This window comes from Cryptomeria japonica, chromosome 2 (assembly GCF_030272615.1).
Source record: "Cryptomeria japonica chromosome 2, Sugi_1.0, whole genome shotgun sequence".
In the NCBI taxonomy this organism is placed as follows: Eukaryota; Viridiplantae; Streptophyta; class Pinopsida; order Cupressales; family Cupressaceae; genus Cryptomeria; species Cryptomeria japonica.
This window is the reverse complement of record NC_081406.1, coordinates 631,069,831-631,088,216: the sequence shown is the minus strand read 5'-3', so window position 1 is coordinate 631,088,216 and position 18,386 is coordinate 631,069,831. Positions and strand designations below refer to the sequence as shown.

Here is an 18,386-nt window from a genome sequence, read left to right as displayed (position 1 = left end):
TTATTGTTAATCTTCATTGAGTTTTGTTGTCATTTGCATTCTTTGATATAAATTTCCATTGATTATGAATTTTATTTTGGCCAAGGGTTTTTGCATTGGAATATTGAATGCCCAAAATTCCCATACGTTTTTATTTTTTAAATTTGCCATATAAATTGTGCATGAATTCAGAGATCATTATTAGTGCTTATTATTTTCATTTAACTAGTGTTGTGCGTAGCACACATCCCCATCTTCTTTGACAGGGACCCACTTTGCTATAGCCTGCTCGCATGAGAAAGAGGAATGAGGAGTTATGTGTTCTAACCGAAAATTATACTGAGAGAGAACATTCAAAAGATCAAACAAAAATGAGATCATGCTTTTCGAAATGTCCAAGGCAGATAAATTCGATTCTCCCAACCCTTATTATCGTCGAAATTAATCCTGAGAGCAAACGTTGAGTATGGTACTTTGCGTTTTGAAAGAGCCAAACCAAAACATAGCGAAGTTCGGCAAATCGTTCTTTTTATTTCCCTCATCATTCATGGTAAGAGCACCGAAAATAATCTCATGGAAACCACCAAGAACATCTCTTAAGGTCAAAAAAATAAATATATTCGAACTTTTTCGTGGAAAGAGCGAAATTGTTTTGTCCCTATTACGAACAGTAATTGGGTGAAAAACTTAATGAATTATTTACAAAGATCAAAAAGATCTTATAGAGTTACAAAGACGATGTTTCTAAATAAGAAACAATCATAAAATTTAAAGAATCTAATATTACAATATATTTACATAATTGACCATTAATTAATAATAAACAATATTATTCTAACACCCTCCCATAATGGTCAATTTGTCAACAACACCAAGCTGCCCCCTGATTTTAGCAAACTTATTTGGGCTGAGAGACTCGGTGAGAATGTCTACAGTGAGAATGTCTACAGTTGGAACATACTGCAACTGAACTGAGCCATCTTCAACAAGCTTCCGAATACAATGACAATGAGTTTCCACATGCTTGGTTCTTTCATGGAAGACGAGATTCTTGGCAAGTTTGAGAACTCCCTAATTATCACAGAACAAGGGAGTCGGACCTGCTTGAGATATTTGCATATCTGCAAGCATTCGACAAAGCCAAACTGCCTCACAAGCTATCTTAACTGCTCCTCGATACTCTACTTCTGTCGAGGAGAGAGCCACTGCCTGCTGCTTTTTACTAGTCCATGTGACTGCACCAGATCCCAAACTGAACACGTACCTAGATGTTGATTTCCTGTCATCAATCAAACCTGCCCAATCTAAATCTGTGAAACCACTGAGTCTAGGATCGTGAGTCCTAGTGTAAAGAAGTCCATAATCAAAAGTGCCCTTCACATAACGCAGCACACGCTTCACTACTACCCAATTATCAGGCTTGGGGGCTGTCATGAAGCATGAAATGTAGCTCATTGCAAAACTGAGATGAGGTCTAGTGGTAGTGAGATAGATGAGACTGCCCACTAGTTGCCTAAATGTTGTTTCATCTACAGGAGGAGAATCAAACTTGGCTGACAACTTCAGTCTTGTCTCCATAGGCATGGAAGCAGGTTTACAGTCCTGCATTCAAAACCTGTCAAGCAAGTTCTTGGCATACTTAGATTGAGAAATAAAAATGCTACCATTAGTTTGCCAAACCTCAACACCTAAACAATAATGGAGAAGCTCCAAATCTGTCATGTCAAAAGCCTTGCACAAGTCTTGTTTGATTTCTGCAATCAAATGTGTTGAACTGCGAGTAATGATCAAATCATCAACATAGACAACAAGAAAGAGAACATCATCACCAGAGTGTTTGATATACAAATTACTGTCAGAAGGACTCCTCTAGAAACCTTGATCTGTGAGGTACTTATCAATTTTCATGTACCAGGCCATAGAGTGCTTTAACCAGTTTGAGTACCTAGTGTTCTTTTCTGACAACCTTGAATCTAGGAAGTTGCGTCATGTAGACCTCTTCTTGTAACTCACCATTCAGGAAGGCACTCTTGACGTCCATTTGATGGACCTTCCAACCACACTGAGCTGCCATGGCTAGGACTAATCTGATGGTGCTCATCTTTGCTGTCAGAGCAAAGGTCTCCTCATAATCAATTCCTTTACGTTGAGTGAAGCCTTTGGCAACAAGACGAGCCTTGTACTTATCCAAAGTACCATCAATGTTGTATTTGACCTTATAAACCCATTTGCATCGAATGGGTTCTTCCCTAGAAGAAGATCTGACAGAACCCAAGTGTTATTTTTTAGCAAGCTTTGGTGCTTAGTTGCCATAGCTTGTTCCCACTCAGGTATCCCTTTCGCCTCTGTGTATGATTGAGGTTCATACACATTGTGAATGTTGGCCATGAGAGCAAAATTGACATAGTCAGGATGTTTGCTTGTCTTCCGAGCAATTCTACCCTTAATGAGCGCATCATCATGAAGATCTGCAATTGTCCTAGCCCACCATTTAGGTCGGAGAGTAGAAGTGCCAACATCAGATGCAGGAGGTGCAACAGGATCAGGTTCATCAAATAGAAGATTGGAGGAATCCTGAGGAAAGTTAGGTGGTGCAGTTGCGTGTCGAGGTGATCCTACAGGAGAAGGAACCGATGTAGGTGCAAGAACTGGAACAGCTGGAGCCCTCCCATCAGGTGGACCTAATGGAAGACGGACACCCAAGCCTGAAGCCTTCAAAGGTTGATCCTTTGAATCCACAATTGGAGGAGAGAGTTGAAATGGTCCTTGTTCCTCATCAAAAACCACATCACGACTGAAAATGATACGATCTGTCTCGATGTCAACCAGTCAGTAGGCCTTGTGAGTATCATTGTAGCCGGTGAGCATGAGTTTTTGGCTCTTGGCATCTAACTTGGTGCGTTTCGCATCAGGGATCCAAACAAAAGCAGTGGAGCCAAAAACTTTTAGGTGACTGTAGTGTTAACTGCTTCAGCCCCAAATTTCTTCGAAACACTCTTGTGTTCAAGCATAGACTGGACCAATTTCGGTAATCGTGCGGTTTCTTTGCTCAACTACACAGTTTTGTTGAGGAGTGTAAGGTGTAGTGAGTTGACGCTTGATGCCATGTTGCTCACAGAAATGGGATAAGGCTTGTGGCCTGACCAGGCCTCTTCTGGAGTCTTTTTCTTCATAGCCACAGTAGGAGACTGATTCAGATTATAGACTGTAGTGTTAACTGTTCAGCCCAAAACTTCTTCGGAACACTCTTGTGTTCAAGCATAGATTGGGCCATTTCGGTAATCGTGCGGTTTCTTTACTCAACGACACCATTTTGCTGAGGAGTGTAAGGTGTAGCGAGTTGGCGCTTGATGCCATGTTGTTCACAGAAATGGGAGAAGGCAGAAGAACAAAATTCGCCCCTATTATCAAACTGAAGAGTAACAATATGTTGACCAGACTCATTTTCTACTAATGCTTTGGACTTTTGAAAGCAAACAATTACCTTTGATTTCTAATGAAGAAAATCCACCCACATTTTTCTACTAAAATCAACAACAAAAAGTAGAAAATACCTGGACCTAGTAATAGAAGGAGTAGCCATAGGTCCACAGATATCAACATGAACTAGTTGTAGTACCTTAGAATCTCTCCAAGAGTCGCCATCCGAAAATGGAGTCTGATGCTGCTTGCCAGCCTGACATGCTCCGCAAACTCCGAGGTTCTGGGTCTGTATCTCAGGTAGTATGATGACAAGATCTTCCCGAACAAGCTGAGAAAGATAGTGCATGTTCAAGTGCCCATACTGCTGATGCCAGAGTGTACTAACAGAGGAACGCTTGGCTGCCATGGCAAGCTCCTGAGAACCACCAGAATCAACTAGTCTGAATAGACCATGATCCTCAAGACCCACAACAACAGTTGTCTGAGTCTCCCGATCAATGATACTGCATTGATGTGAATTGAAGGTCACGTCAAGCCGAGGAGAATGTCTCAGAATTTGACTGATTGAGAGAAGGTTGAGTTCCATTCCTGGAACATAGTACACGTTGAGGAAAATCAATTTCCTCCCTCTAGACTATATTTTGCTTTTTGCTCTTGTTTCTAGACGATCAGTGTCTACATCAATCAAAAACTTGTGTGCACACATAAAAAATCCTGGTGCCGTTTTTTTTTGATAGAGCCGCTGACGCGAAATAAAAAAATGTTGGGAATGAAAAACGCAACACTGAAATCGCGAAACAGGCGCACAAAAGTGTCGCGCGAGGGTTAGTTGCAAAAAGATGCGCAAAATTAAGCATGTAGATGAAGATCCGACACAGTGAAATGAAGTTCTGTCGCCAAAAACAAAACTATTGCAGCCGGAAGAGACCCACGAGATGCGATTTTAAAAAATCGTGAGTAAAACACAACCCTGCAAGCAACTCTATTTTCAGAAATAAAAATCTGCCACGAAGCAACGAACAATTGTTTTTCAAATTTCAGAAAAATCCCTTTCGAAATTTTTATTGAAAAACAAAATAACCCGCTCTGATACCATATTACGAACAGTAATTGGGTAAAAAACTTAATGAATTATTTACAAAGATCAAAAGGATCTTATAGAGTTACAAAGATGATGTTTCTAAATAAGAAAGAATCGTAAAATAGAAAGAATCTAATATTACAATATATTTACATAATTGACCATTAATTAATAATAAACAATATTATTCTAACAGTCCCCGCTCTCTTGTTTGACCGAACAAAACATTGAAACGGCTAAAGGTTAAAATCAAAACGAAAAATAACAAAGTTTGGGCATTATTTTAAAAGGAATTGTATTTATTATTTTGACCTCCTTAGCCCTGTGAAAACACCGAACAAAGAGAAATATCGGGCTTAAATTAAAATGATAACAAAATGAAGATGGGTTGCTCTTATTATTGCACCTTAAAAGGCCGAATTAAACACCGCAAAATCCCAACACAATCATAAGGAATTGAAACAAGTAAAACATTGGGCTCATTTCTTTTAATGGTTTCTTCCAAGGCGAGCTAAATACTGAAAAAAGTGTTAAAAAAGTCGAGGCCAAGGAAAAGAAGTTCACACATTTGCCTATAAAAAAACTGCAGACACCTTCTTGCTATCAAGCCTTTTGAACCTAATGAAAATACCAAAAAGAGGCATTCTGAAGACTCAAAACTGTTTAAAAGGCAGCCAAAGTCGTTTTTTTAACAATGGCAAAGCAAAGTTCAGCTCTAATAATAGTAAGGTGGGAATCAATTAAGCATGCCGATAAATTGAAAAGCGTGATCATGGCAAGAGATGTGGTTTGTTTTATTTTATTCTTGATCTGTTGCATTTTCTTCTTAGATTTAGATTCAAGCATAAGAGGGAGATGTTAATGCAAAGAGGAAGTCACACATCAAGATGCGATTGTGTGGCGTTGGATTCAAAGGGTAGTCTGAGGCACCAATCGGAGATGCGACTGTGACAAGTCCTAAGGGTGTTGGCAAGAAAGGACCCTTACTACTGTTGGTGTTGGAAATAAGCCACACCTAGACCAACGATGGACTGGTCCAAGATTTTAATGCATGGTAGCTTATGCAAGATAAGATCTTCCTAAACCTTCCTTGTTCTGTTATTTACATGCTTCATGTCAGATTTATATTGCATATGATTATCGGATTGTACAAACATCACTTATCATTATGCTATCGGGGTATTAACCCGATAGCATATTAAATGCTATAAGTCATCGGGTTATTAGCCGATACATACTTGCTATCGGGTGCATAACCATTGGCACCGGTTCACATCTGTTATCAGGCGTAATTATATAGGGCATATTTGTTATCGGGTTTAATGAATACACCGCTTCATTTGGAATTAACATTAGTTAACAACTGCACCGGTTGGATTACATACATCGTGCACTTTGAATCATCGGTGTTTATATGAACCGATTCATTACCTTGATCAGTCATTATATTATGATATTACAATATGCTATCGGGTGTTTTGAATCGATAATCAGCATTGTGTTAATGGTATAATTAAAAAGGCACCGATCAATGGGTGCATTGATCGGTCATGCCTAAAAGGCATGACCGGTCAATACACCAATTGACCGGTTGCCTAAATGATATATATGCCAATTGAATTCATTTGGAGTAGACATAGAAAATATTAAATGATCTCTCTCCTTCAGACCTGCAGATAAAATCAGAATTATCAGATATTGACATAATTCCTCATATCCATTTATAGCATACATAGTTCATAACTTGTTCTTTAATTAAAAATTGAAATAACTTTACATGGTATCAGAGCCAAGGTAATCGAACCTTAGGCTATTCAATTTTAATAAAATTCAAGGACTAAGTTACAAACTACATCACATTTCCATAATGGCCAATGCTATCAGATTCGAAGATAGACTCGGAGGTAGCGAAGATTTTTCAGCTTGGAAGTTTAGAATCAAAATGATTTTAAGAGAAAACAAAGTTGATTCATATGTCCAAACTGAAAGTGCACAACCAAAAGATGAAACCGAGAAATCCACATGGATCGAGGGAAATGATAAGGCCATTAAAATAATAGTGGATGGGGTAAGAAATAATATAATGCCCATCATTAGAAAGCAGGAGACGGCTTATAAAATGTTCAAGGCACTTGAAAAGACATTTGAGATATCAAATGCAAGTCGTACTCTAGCACTAAAACGAGAAATAAATCATATCACCATGAACAAAGGGGAGACAATCAACGCCTACTTCATGCGGATATCGGTTCTAAAAGATGAACTTGCAACTCTGGACTACGAGATCCGAGGCAAAGAACTAACACTCATTGCTTTAGATGGGTTGCCTAGTGGATGGAGCACATTCGTCCAAGGCATCAGTGCAAGGTCTAAATATCCTAAGTTTGAGAGACTAAGAGATGACTGTCTACAAGAAGAATCCCGATTGAACAAGGTAGGAATAAAACAGAAGAATATAGATGAAGACTTGCAAGTCCTAAATACAAACATCAATAAAAAATACAAAAAGAAGCAATTCAGGAAAAGAAAAGCTAAACAAGGGAAGAACACTTCTAAGAAAGACCTATCACATGTTCAATGTTATAGGTGTGACAAATTCGGACACTATGTTGCAAACTGTCCGGAGAAAGGGAAGCAAGCCACATTTGCAAAAGTGAAGAAATCTAGAAAAGAAAATGACTCCGAGAACTATGTCCTCTACTCAGCACTTACAAGCCATACTTCAAACAAATCTAACTCATGGGTGATCGACAGTGGTTCATCCAGACACATCACCGGCTTTAGAGAAATACTAGACTCCATGATAGAGAAAGATGATGAGGAAGTAACCATCGGAGACGATTCTTCACATCTAGTCAGAGGAATTGGAACCTGCACCATCAAACTGAAGTCAGGCATGTCACTACAACTTGAAGAAGTACTATATGTTCTAGGCATCAAAAGAAATCTAATCTCCATATCAGCACTAGAAGATCAAGGATACAAAGTGACCTTCATGGAAAACAAGGTGTTGGCTTGGCCAAAGAGATCCTCCATCAAAGACGCTAAGGTCATTGGTCGAAGACAAGGTTATTTGTATGAGCTATGTATAGAGCCCAATCTAGCATTGATCCATGAAGCAACTAATGCAAATGAAGTATGGCACAGGAGATTAGGTCATCTGAATTATAGAGCTTTGTCAACCATGGAAAACCTTGTCACAGGTCTACCTAAGTTGAAGCAATATCATTCAGAGGCATGCAAAGGGTGTGCCTTAGGTAAAAATACCAAAAATGCATTTCAGAATAGTATTAGGAAAACTAGCAAAGTTTTGGAGTTAATTCATTCTGATGTATGTGGACCTATGTCCGTACCCTCGCTAGGGGGATTTTTGTACTATGTAATTTTTGTTGACGACTACTCTAGGAAGACGTGGATCTACTTTCTGAAATGTAAAGAATCAGAAGAGATCCTAAGTAGGTTCAAAGAGTTTAAAACATTAACAGAAAATCTCTCTGAAAACAAAATTAGAACCTTAAGAACTGACAATGGGGGGGAATACACATCAGAACTATTTAAAGACTTTTGTAAAAATTCTGGGATTAAGACGGAGTTGACAATACCTTATAATCCACAACAAAATGGAGTAGCTGAAAGGAAAAATAGGACCATAGTAGAAGCTGCCAAAGCCATGATACTAGATCAAAATCTAAACTTGAACCTTTGGGCAGAAGCAACTAACACTGCTGTGTACATACAAAATAGATGTCCTCATTCACACCTTGAAGATAAAACTCCTGAGGAAGTCTTTACCAAGACAAAACCAGATATCAGCCATCTTAGGATATTTGGGTGTCCGGTCTATATTCATGTACCTAAAGAGAAAAGACTAAAACTAGAAGCCTCTGGAAAAAGGGGAATACTTGTAGGATACAGTGAAACTTCTAAAGCCTACAAAATCTATGGACAAGGACAGAGAAATATTGAACTCAGTAGGGATGTAATCTTCGAAGAAGATTTAGCCTTCAAAAGGGCCCAAAATACAATAGAACCTGAAATTCATAATCCTACCCCTAACCTAGAAGAAGAACTTACTCCTGAGCTGCAGAGGGAGTATCTTGAGGAAACTATAAGTGAAACACAAGACTCACCTAATAGATCAATGCAAGAAAGATCTATCCACAAAATTTGATATGAAAGACTTGGGGCTTCTTCATTACTTCCTAGGATTGGAAGTATGGCAGAATTCTGATAATATTGTACTGAACCAAGGGAAGTACACCTTGGACATATTGACAAGAATTAGAATGCTAAACTGCAGACCCATGACCTCTCCTATGGAAACCAACTTCCATAAACTTAAAGATGCAGCAGCAGAATCAAGACCTACTGACCCCACTCAATACAGGCAGATGATCGGGTCCCTGATGTATCTAGTAAATACAAGGCCAGATATCTGCTATGCTGTTAATGCCTTAAGTCAGTTCATGTGTGAACCTAAGGAGATACACCTGGTTGCAGTAAAGCATATAATGAGATATCTACAAGGTACCCTAAAGCTTGGTCTTAAATATGAAAAGGTTGACATAGATCTACATGGATTTACAGATTCAGATTGGGCTGGCAGTGTGACTGACAGAAAGAGCACTTCAGGGTGCTGCTTCAGTTTAGGGTTAGCCATGATATCCTGGATCAGCAGAAAACAATCTTCAGTAGCTCAGAGTTCCACAGAGGCTGAATATATTGCAGCTTCAATGGCTGCCTGAGAAGCAGTATGGCTAAGGAAATTGCTCGTGGGATTATTTGGAGAACCTATGAAACCTACAGTCATTCAGTGTGATAATCAAAGCTGTATAAAACTTTCTATAAATCCAGTATTTCATGACAGGTCCAAACATATTGAGATCCCATATCACTATGTACGAGATATGGTTGATAGGAATGTGATAAAGTTAGAATATGTGTGTACAGGAGATCAGACTGCAGATATTCTAACCAAACCACTTTCCAGAGTGAAGGTTGATCACTTCAGAAAGGGTTTAGGTATGATAGAAAGGTAATCTGCTTTGTAATCTATACTTACATATATTTAAGATGTTTAATGTGTAAACTTCTTTGTCATGTCTGGACTATCTCTTGGCTTCTTGGCACCTGTGTTCATATCTAAGAGGTGACGATCTCTTAGACACTGAACACTTGTATATAGACATCATAAGGTGACGATCTTATGATAGTCAAACCAGTAATCATGTTGGATCACTGGTAAGTCATGGATGTGTCATGACTATGTTGTGATACAAGATTTGTACAAATGTTATTGCATTATCACAATTTGGATATAATGAGAACTTAAACACTTCTCATATGGTTATCCTTGTATTGCGTGTTAAGCAATACTGATATCACGTGTAGGTGATATCTCAACCATTGATCATGATTGGATCTCTGGTAAGTCATGGATGTGCCATGACTATGTTGTGATAAACATTTATAAATGTTATTGCACTTATCACAACTTGGATATGATGAGAAACTAACCTTTCTCATAGACTTATCCTTAAGTATTGCGTGTTAGGCAGTACTAATGTCACATGTTAGGTGATATCTTGATGAATCTTACAGATCACATGTTTTGATGATTTCTCACATGATCAGGTGATGATTCTCTTACTTTTATCACATGTTAAAATAATACTTTATGTCACATGCTCAGGTGATGTTCTTCTATTTTGTATCATATGTCTTGATGGTACTTCTCATGTATAAATGATTTTTTGCTGACTGACATTATCTTAGTTATGAAAAGGAAATGTGATACAGGTTGCCTTATCTAAATTCCAAAGCTAAGAGGGAGTGTTAATGCATGGTAGCTTATGCAAGATAAGATCTTCCTAAACCTTCCTTGTTCTGTTATTTACATGCTTCATGTCAGATTTATATTGCATATGATTATCGGATTGTACAAACATCACTTATCATTATGCTATCGGGGTATTAACCCAATAGCATATTAAATGCTATAAGTCATCGGGTTATTAGCCGATACATACTTGCTATCGGGTGCATAACCATTGGCACCGGTTCACATCTGTTATCAGGCGTAATTATATCGGGCATATTTGTTATAGGGTTTAATGAATACACCGCTTCATTTGGAATTAACATTAGTTAACAACTGCACCGGTTGGATTACATACATCGTGCACTTTGAATCATCGGTGTTTATATGAACCGATTCATTACATTGATCAGTCATTATATTATGATATTACAATATGCTATCGGGTGTTTTGAATCGATAATCAGCATTGTGTTAATGGTATAATTACAAAGGCACCGATCAATGGGTGCATTGATCGGTCATGCCTAAAAGGCATGACCGGTCAATACACCAATTGACCGGTTGCCTAAATGATATATATGCCAATTGAATTCATTTGGAGTAGACATAGAAAATATTAAATGATCTCTCTCCTTCAGACCTGCAGATAAAATCAGAATTATCAGATATTGACATAATTCCTCATATCCATTTATAGCATACATAGTTCATAACTTGTTCTTTAATTAAAAATTGAAATAACTTTACACAAGAGGGGCCAGTAGCTCAGTGGTAGAGCACTCCAGCAGCGTATGGAAGGTCCTAGGTTCGAGTCCTAGCTGGTCCATGTCTCAACAACTACCACCACCGGCAACTAGTCGAAAGCTAGTGTAAGGGATTGAAGGAAGAGTCACAATGCAGAGTGGCCAAAGTGATGCTGTTTCAAGTCTTTGGAAGGCAGTGGCAAACACAAAATGCTACAGGAAAGGCTGAATCAGAAATACACATGGAAATAACAAAAAAAATCATTTTGTTTGTAAAACAAAATTGCCTTATTGTAAAATGATTACTTGTGGGCCCCATTAATGTAATTCAAAACAAAAGGGGGACATAGGTTAGTTATTTCTCAGCTACTTGATTCACCTCGAGCCTAGTGAAGTCTTGTCTTCTAGCAAAATTGATTGAGAACAGTTGCAGGCAGCTGAAGAAGTGGTTGAAAAAGGGCAGTTGGGAAGTTATGAAAATTACTAGGTATGGATTAAAGCTGGTAGAGCTTCTAGAAGACAGATCACAGCCATTGGATGGATTAAATCCTAGCCTTTGATTCAAAATGTAAAATCTATAAAAGGCCAGTGCTTCTCTCTTTGTAAAGGGTTAGATAGTTAGATTTTTTTAGAAGTTAGAAGGTTAGAAGTAGTTGTAATCTAAGTCACAAGGTTCGAAGTCGAATTCGAATTCGACTGCCATGAAATTCGGATGAAATTCGACAAGGGAAAAATTGGGAAAAAAAAATCGGATAAAATTCACCGTATATAATTTTGTTTATTTTTAAATATATGTATACTTCTTATAAACCATCAAAATAGCTTAGCATTGCTAAATAGATTTGAAGTCATTAGAAAAAGATGGCACATTTATAAAATATAAACCATAAGAAACATGTGAAATCATTAAACAAAACATTATATTGTCATTATATAATTGCTTAACACTACAAATACATTAAACAAAACATTATATTGTCATTATGTAATTGCTTAACATTGCTTAACATTATATAATTTCTTAACATTGCTTAACATTATAGATTTGAAGTCATTATATTGTCGGGCAATACTGAATACAGATTATATGAATACTGAATATGGATTATATGAATACCAAAACATTAAACATTAAAAATTGGGGCAAACCAAAACATTATATGAATATTGAATACAGATTATATGAATACCGTCGGGCAAACCAAAACATTAATAATTGAAGAAGCTTTCCTGAACACGGTTGTTGGCAACGATGGAGGAGGTATGCACGGCAACAATGGAGGAGGTATGCATGACAGTGACAATAAACAAAAAGATAACTTGCCACAAACACAAAGAACCCATCGTAGACACAGAGAACCCACCGCACACACAGAGAACCCGTCGTAGACTCATAAATCATTGCCGCAGACCCGCTGTAGACTCAGAAACCCTAAAAAAATGCTTTTCAGATTTTTCCTTAAGTAAAAAAAATAATGTCCTTGTCTGTACGAATTAACGGTCGAATTTAAATGATTTTTTTATAGATGTTTGAAATTCGATGAAATTCGAACCTCATCCATGAAAATCGCCGTATTCTGTGACTTAGGTTGTAATTAGGAGTAGAAGTAGAATAGGATTGCTGGAAAGAAATTGTTGTAATGGTAGTTAGAACAAATGAATGGAACATTGAAGCATGGTGTTTTGTTGTTTGTCTTGATTTGTTTGCATGGTTTCTCTTCATTTGGTTAATTAGAGTTTAGTGATTTTAATGGTGAAGTGTGAGGGTATCTGATTTGATTTCAAGTTCGTACCATTGGGGGCTTGCTGATTGTAGGTTTCCATGTATGGTTAGCCTGAACCTAATGATTGTTCTTAGTTCAATTGTGGGTATATGTCTCAGGCTGCGCTAGAATTGAGTGCCTAAAGGAATATCCATAGTCTGAAAATCTAAGTTACCGATTCGGGTACGGTTACTGGTATAGACACGGGTAGGGATTCGGCAATATTTTTTTTCTTGGGTACAGGTATGGGTACATCCATACACACACATATATATATACATATATTATATATATGTGCAAACATCAAAATTATATATATGTTTTGATGCATTTCATGCATCATAAATTAGGGTTTAGATGTTAAAAATATTAAAAAGGTGTTTTTTTATTGTTTTTCTTTTTTTATGACCAGTAGGCCTCGTTTTTGGGAACCCACAGGCCTTGTTCTCCCAGGTCCGCCTGGGATCTCCTTGGGTTCCACCCGGGTCTAGCCCAGGTGGCTGGGTTCTTTGTGGGTCGTGCTAGTCACCTGGGTAGGACCTGGGTGGAACTCGCAGGACCCATAGAGAACCTAGCCACCTGGGCAGGACCTAGGTGGAACCCAGGGAGAACCCGGGGAGAACCAGGACCGGGCAAGAACCAGGACCTGGACCCAACCCATTTTGCCAAGAATCGGTATCTTAGCTGAAAATCTTTTATTTCCTAGGAGCTTGCACTATTCCTATGGAGTTGTGAGTGTATCTCTAGCTAAGAAGGAATTAGTTTATGTGAAATCTATCTACCCGCAACACCAATTGTTACCATCATTGTCCTTATGATTCCTAAACCATATCCTTTTGCTTTTTATTTCCCCAGTTTGAGAATCAAAGCATCGTCATACACAAACTAGCTAGTTGCAATATTCATCAGTTCCCTCGTGTTTCCCAGCAAAACACATTACCGCTGAGTTATCTTGAGCAGTCAAGACCTGACAGCTGGAACCTTGAGGTTGTTCCCTTTGATCGTTCAGAACAGCATTAGGGATTTCCTTATCCAAGAGAGAATAGGATACTTAGCATTCTATTTTGCGTTGATCAAAAGAGAAGTGTATTTTTCCTATGTTAACAACTAGCAAGGGAGTTGCGTTAACCTTTAATACTGTTACTAAATTTTTGAGTATGATGAGCCCTTGTGCTGCCATTGACTCGGGCTACTTGGCAGTGAATGAATAGATTTAATCAGCCACTCTCAAATGTCCGATCTCCCTTCTCCCTGTTTTATTTCCTGCCACTCAAACTATGTGTGTTTGTATTATGGAAGAGCATTGTGTATTTTCATGGCCCACGACTCAAATCATTCTGCCAGCTATGCTCATCAAATAGGAATGCAGTGACTAGTTAAGATCTTCCTTATAGCTTCAATGGACTGATTAAATGTTTAAACTAACAACTTTATCTGGATCGTCTACTAGTTGAATGAGTGAATATCAAATCTGGGTGCATTTTATGGATCATCAACTAGCAAACTGACTTGTTTCTTTTTATAGTATTGATTGATGAGGGAGAAGATTCTGTGGCTGAAGCTGAGGCTGCAATATTAGAAAGCATTAACATGTATGGAACACCTATCTTTAAGTTTGATTTTCATAGTTTTTTTGGATTTTGTGGTTATATAATTCATAATTATCAATTTTTTTCTATACCCTGTTATTTTCAGACATGTACGATTGGCTGTGGCGACGTTAGGAGGAATTCAGGGAGCAACCTCAAGACCTGAGAAATGGAAAAAACTTCATGCTGGATTCACGATTTGGCTATCTCAAAGTGAAGCTAAAGGTAAGGCTATAATTTATCATGTGCCCCACCTGTGCTAAAATTCTTATATTAGCAAATTTTATGCAGATAATTCTCTGTGGTCAATTTGAATCTCCTAAAGTACAACTATGTATTTTTATTTTTATCTTATCCTTGTGCCACTTCAAAAAACACCACAACAGTAAACTTCATATTTCACATTGTGTTTAGACAATGGTATACCTGTCAACAGTAGGTTTAGATCACAAACTAGAGGTACAAGTTTAGCCTGATACAACAGAAGGATCTTTCGACCATGCACATGATCAATGCAATGTGCACTTTAACTTTATGTTCCTATATGTTCTCTTTCATCAGTCTTAAATGGACTACCAAGGAGCTCTACATTATGGAACTATGCCGTTTCTTGGAATTGAGACACTGCACTTTTCATGATCACATTTCATTGATTACCAAAGCAGTTGTTCCATTGTAGCTTTTAGATACCTGTATTGTTTTGGATGTCTCTTGTTGTGCTAAGGATAGATTATGAGCACAAAGGTATATCATATTTGGCATTCACATAGTATGTCCTATGTGTTTTTTAATTGTAAAATCCATAGATGTATGATCTCGCTTTCTCATTTTGTAATAAACAGTTTAACAGTGTCTCGTAAGCAAGTAAACTTGGAGTTTCATTATTTTGGAATAGTTCTTTAATCTATACCAGTTTATAATAAAGCAGATCAGTGCAGTACACTGTGTGCAATTGTTAAAGCATAATGTAATATGGCTATAGTTTGTAGGACTCAGTTGTCTGCATACAATTCAGTGACAATGTTCAGAAAATAAAATACCTTTGCTAAGGTACAAAGCCATCAGCATGGATAACTTATGTGGTGTCTTTTACAATTACATGTATTTAGGCAAACTATGTAACATGGATTGGTGAATTTCCCCAAAGTTTTGGTTTTTAACAAGTTTTTGTTTGGCCAACAAATACACACTAAACTTGATGCTTTTCTCTTCACAGATCCAGCATTATCCTGATTAAAAAAACCCTAACAATCAAGCTCTCAATAAAGATATAAGATATTTTCTTCTAGTTAGAGAGATTTAAAATCTTCTACAGAGACCGAAGGGCATAGCTATCACATCAAGAGATTTCATAATGCTTTATTTTGCTCATGAATGTGGCGTTGCCATGAGCATGAAGATCATCTGATATTTGTATCTGTCTGACACTATTCAAAGGGATTACTTAACAGTGCTATGACCTATTATGCTGGGTTTTTCCACCTATTGGAGATTGTCATTGTTTACTTGGCTTTCTAAAATTTTAGTTTATGCTGAAGCATATATAGATTTATGTCATTTATTTAATTAAAAATATAATTCAACCTGTTTTTCCTTTGAAACTAAAAGTGTGCATCATATGCTTATAATGCTATAGTTTAAAAGTTGGTGATTTGATATATCTAAGGGTTATCTTTAAATTTTGAATCTACTATTAAACTTAACATATAAGCCTACTTGTATGTTTATTATATTTCACTTTTTCATTTAATTAATATTGATTATCAGCTATATATAATTTTTGATGTGTAAACATGGGATTAATGGCTTCACAACCATTGGGGCACAAGTGGAGGCCCAATTGTTGGGCACACATCACATGTGCTCTCTCCACCATTTTTGCAGAACATGCAGGAGATACTCCAGTGGTTCCCAAGGGATTTGAACTTGGGTCATTTTTGTGGTAACTACAATTCAGAAACTTGCAACTCAATAAAACTCAACATACCTAATTTTGACTCAAACTTGATGACTAGGGAAAATTGAACAACAAAAAGTACTTAAATTCCTTGAAAATATAAATTTCATGCAAGATATGGTTACAGAAACATATGAAATAACTTGACTTACTAAAAATAGTAAGTTTGTTTAAACGCAAAATTAGACCAATCCGGGCTGCAGTGAAACTTACTAAAAATAGTAAGTCCTCAACTATTGCTCAAATTTCACTGGTAGCTTCCTTGAAGGGTTCTCATTTCAATGCTTCGTTCAGATTTTACAAAACCCTAGGCCATTGACTCCATTTCTAAGTTTAAAGGATAAAAACCCTAAAATGGGCAATACAAGCTTCCAGACTTAGCCAAATTTGGCTGTTTCTCTTTCATTTCTTCATATCAATTTTGAGGGTTATCCTAACACTTAAACAAGTATCCATTATTCCATTCCTCTACACGTGCATTCTTTGTTCTATCATTGCAATCTTTTCCTTGGATGATGATATCATCCACTCAATGATGTCCTCCTCTCAGCATCCAAAGTTTAGCTCCCTGCAATGTACCTGAAAAAGACAAGGAAATGTTGTGAAGTACAAGTATCAATCAAGTTCATAGTTAGCAAAATGCAAAGTTTGAAGGATAAAGCAATAAGCACAATGCATTTCCCAATACATCAAAATCCTAATTCTCGACTTGATAACAATATTGAGATTGTATCCTATCTAGGTTGTATATTCCTTAAGAATCCATTCCCTTCTTAGTCATTTTATTACTTTCAAAGATCAAAATCCAGACCGACAATACCTTACAACTCATTCCTTAGGGTCGGGAGACGACACAGACTGCAAAAGACTTGGTTTATTTAGCAAAAAGAGGGGGTCCCCATTTGCAATGGGTCGATGTGTGAAAATGTCACAAACATCTAACGCCAATTCAAATAAGTGTTCCTAAACACTTCAAAGATAAAACCCAATCCATACCTAGAATCTTTGGAAAATTCCATCCAACCTATCAAATAATTAGAAAACACACTAAAAAAGGAAGCAAAATCTCAAATTGGATCAAGTCACTCAATCTTGGATTACCCAATTGTGTGCAATTGAATTCCTTCCAGCTCATAAGACCATTAATGCTCATAGAATCCACCATGGCGAGCTGTGTAATTATCTTAACTCCAAAAGCATCTTGGACATTGCCTCATTGCTGGTTAGGTGTCCATAGCCTTGACTAGGTTATCACTATAATTCCCACGGACATTGCTCCACTACCAGTCGAGCATCCATAGCCCGATGGAGATATTCGTAAATTCTTAAAGCCAATGACTTTGATTTTTTTTTTCATTTCATTTTCTTTTCTTTTGATATTGCTTTTCTTTTTTCTTCATCAATTCCACAATTGGTTTGTAAGCAATGAAGCTCACAATGGGTTTGAGAATTATAGGGGCGCTAAAGTAAGATTTAGTATTTTTAACTAGCCATGACTTATCCTGAGGAAACCTCAATGACTTAGAGCAATTGATTAAGCATGTAAAAATATAGTAGTCACAAGATAGGTGTCAAGACATAATAAGTGATTCCCCTTGAAGTCAAGTACAAGTCCTAACCAAATGATAAAATTAGAAAAGAGCAATCTTTGATTTCAAAGCACTTCATAAACAGTTATCCAAGAAATGGACTGAATATGACTAAGTACAGACGCTTGAGCAGGTTTAAGATAACAACACCTTTCTCACAAATGGGATCCCTCAAAGGACACCTAAACTAAACGAGAACAAAAATTTCGAACAAACAATATTCACAAGACCTAAATATATACAACTCCTAACACGATTTCTCAGGATGTGTAGGAGCAACGTGGCATTAGTCATGGTTCGAAGCCTTGCAAATTCATCTTTAAACTCAGAAAAGTAATTTGTCATATTACAAATCTCAAACTCAGCTAAAACTTCAGGAAATATTAGTGACCGGGGCAACTCATCGGGACCATGATTAATTCATAAACAAGTTCTTCCTAA

At 37.2% G+C, this 18,386-nt stretch overlaps 1 protein-coding gene across 1 annotated transcript in view; it reads left to right on the top strand.

Annotated features, from left to right (window-relative positions):
- Window positions 1-18,386, top strand: part of LOC131033959 (probable inactive shikimate kinase like 2, chloroplastic) — a 114,576-nt gene that overhangs the window by 42,061 nt on the left and 54,129 nt on the right. Inside the window, exons 5-6 of the mRNA XM_057965284.2 lie at window positions 14,336-14,402; window positions 14,506-14,624. Coding sequence (XP_057821267.1) covers window positions 14,336-14,402; window positions 14,506-14,624 — 186 coding nt within the window. The remainder of the gene's footprint in view (window positions 1-14,335; window positions 14,403-14,505; window positions 14,625-18,386) is intronic.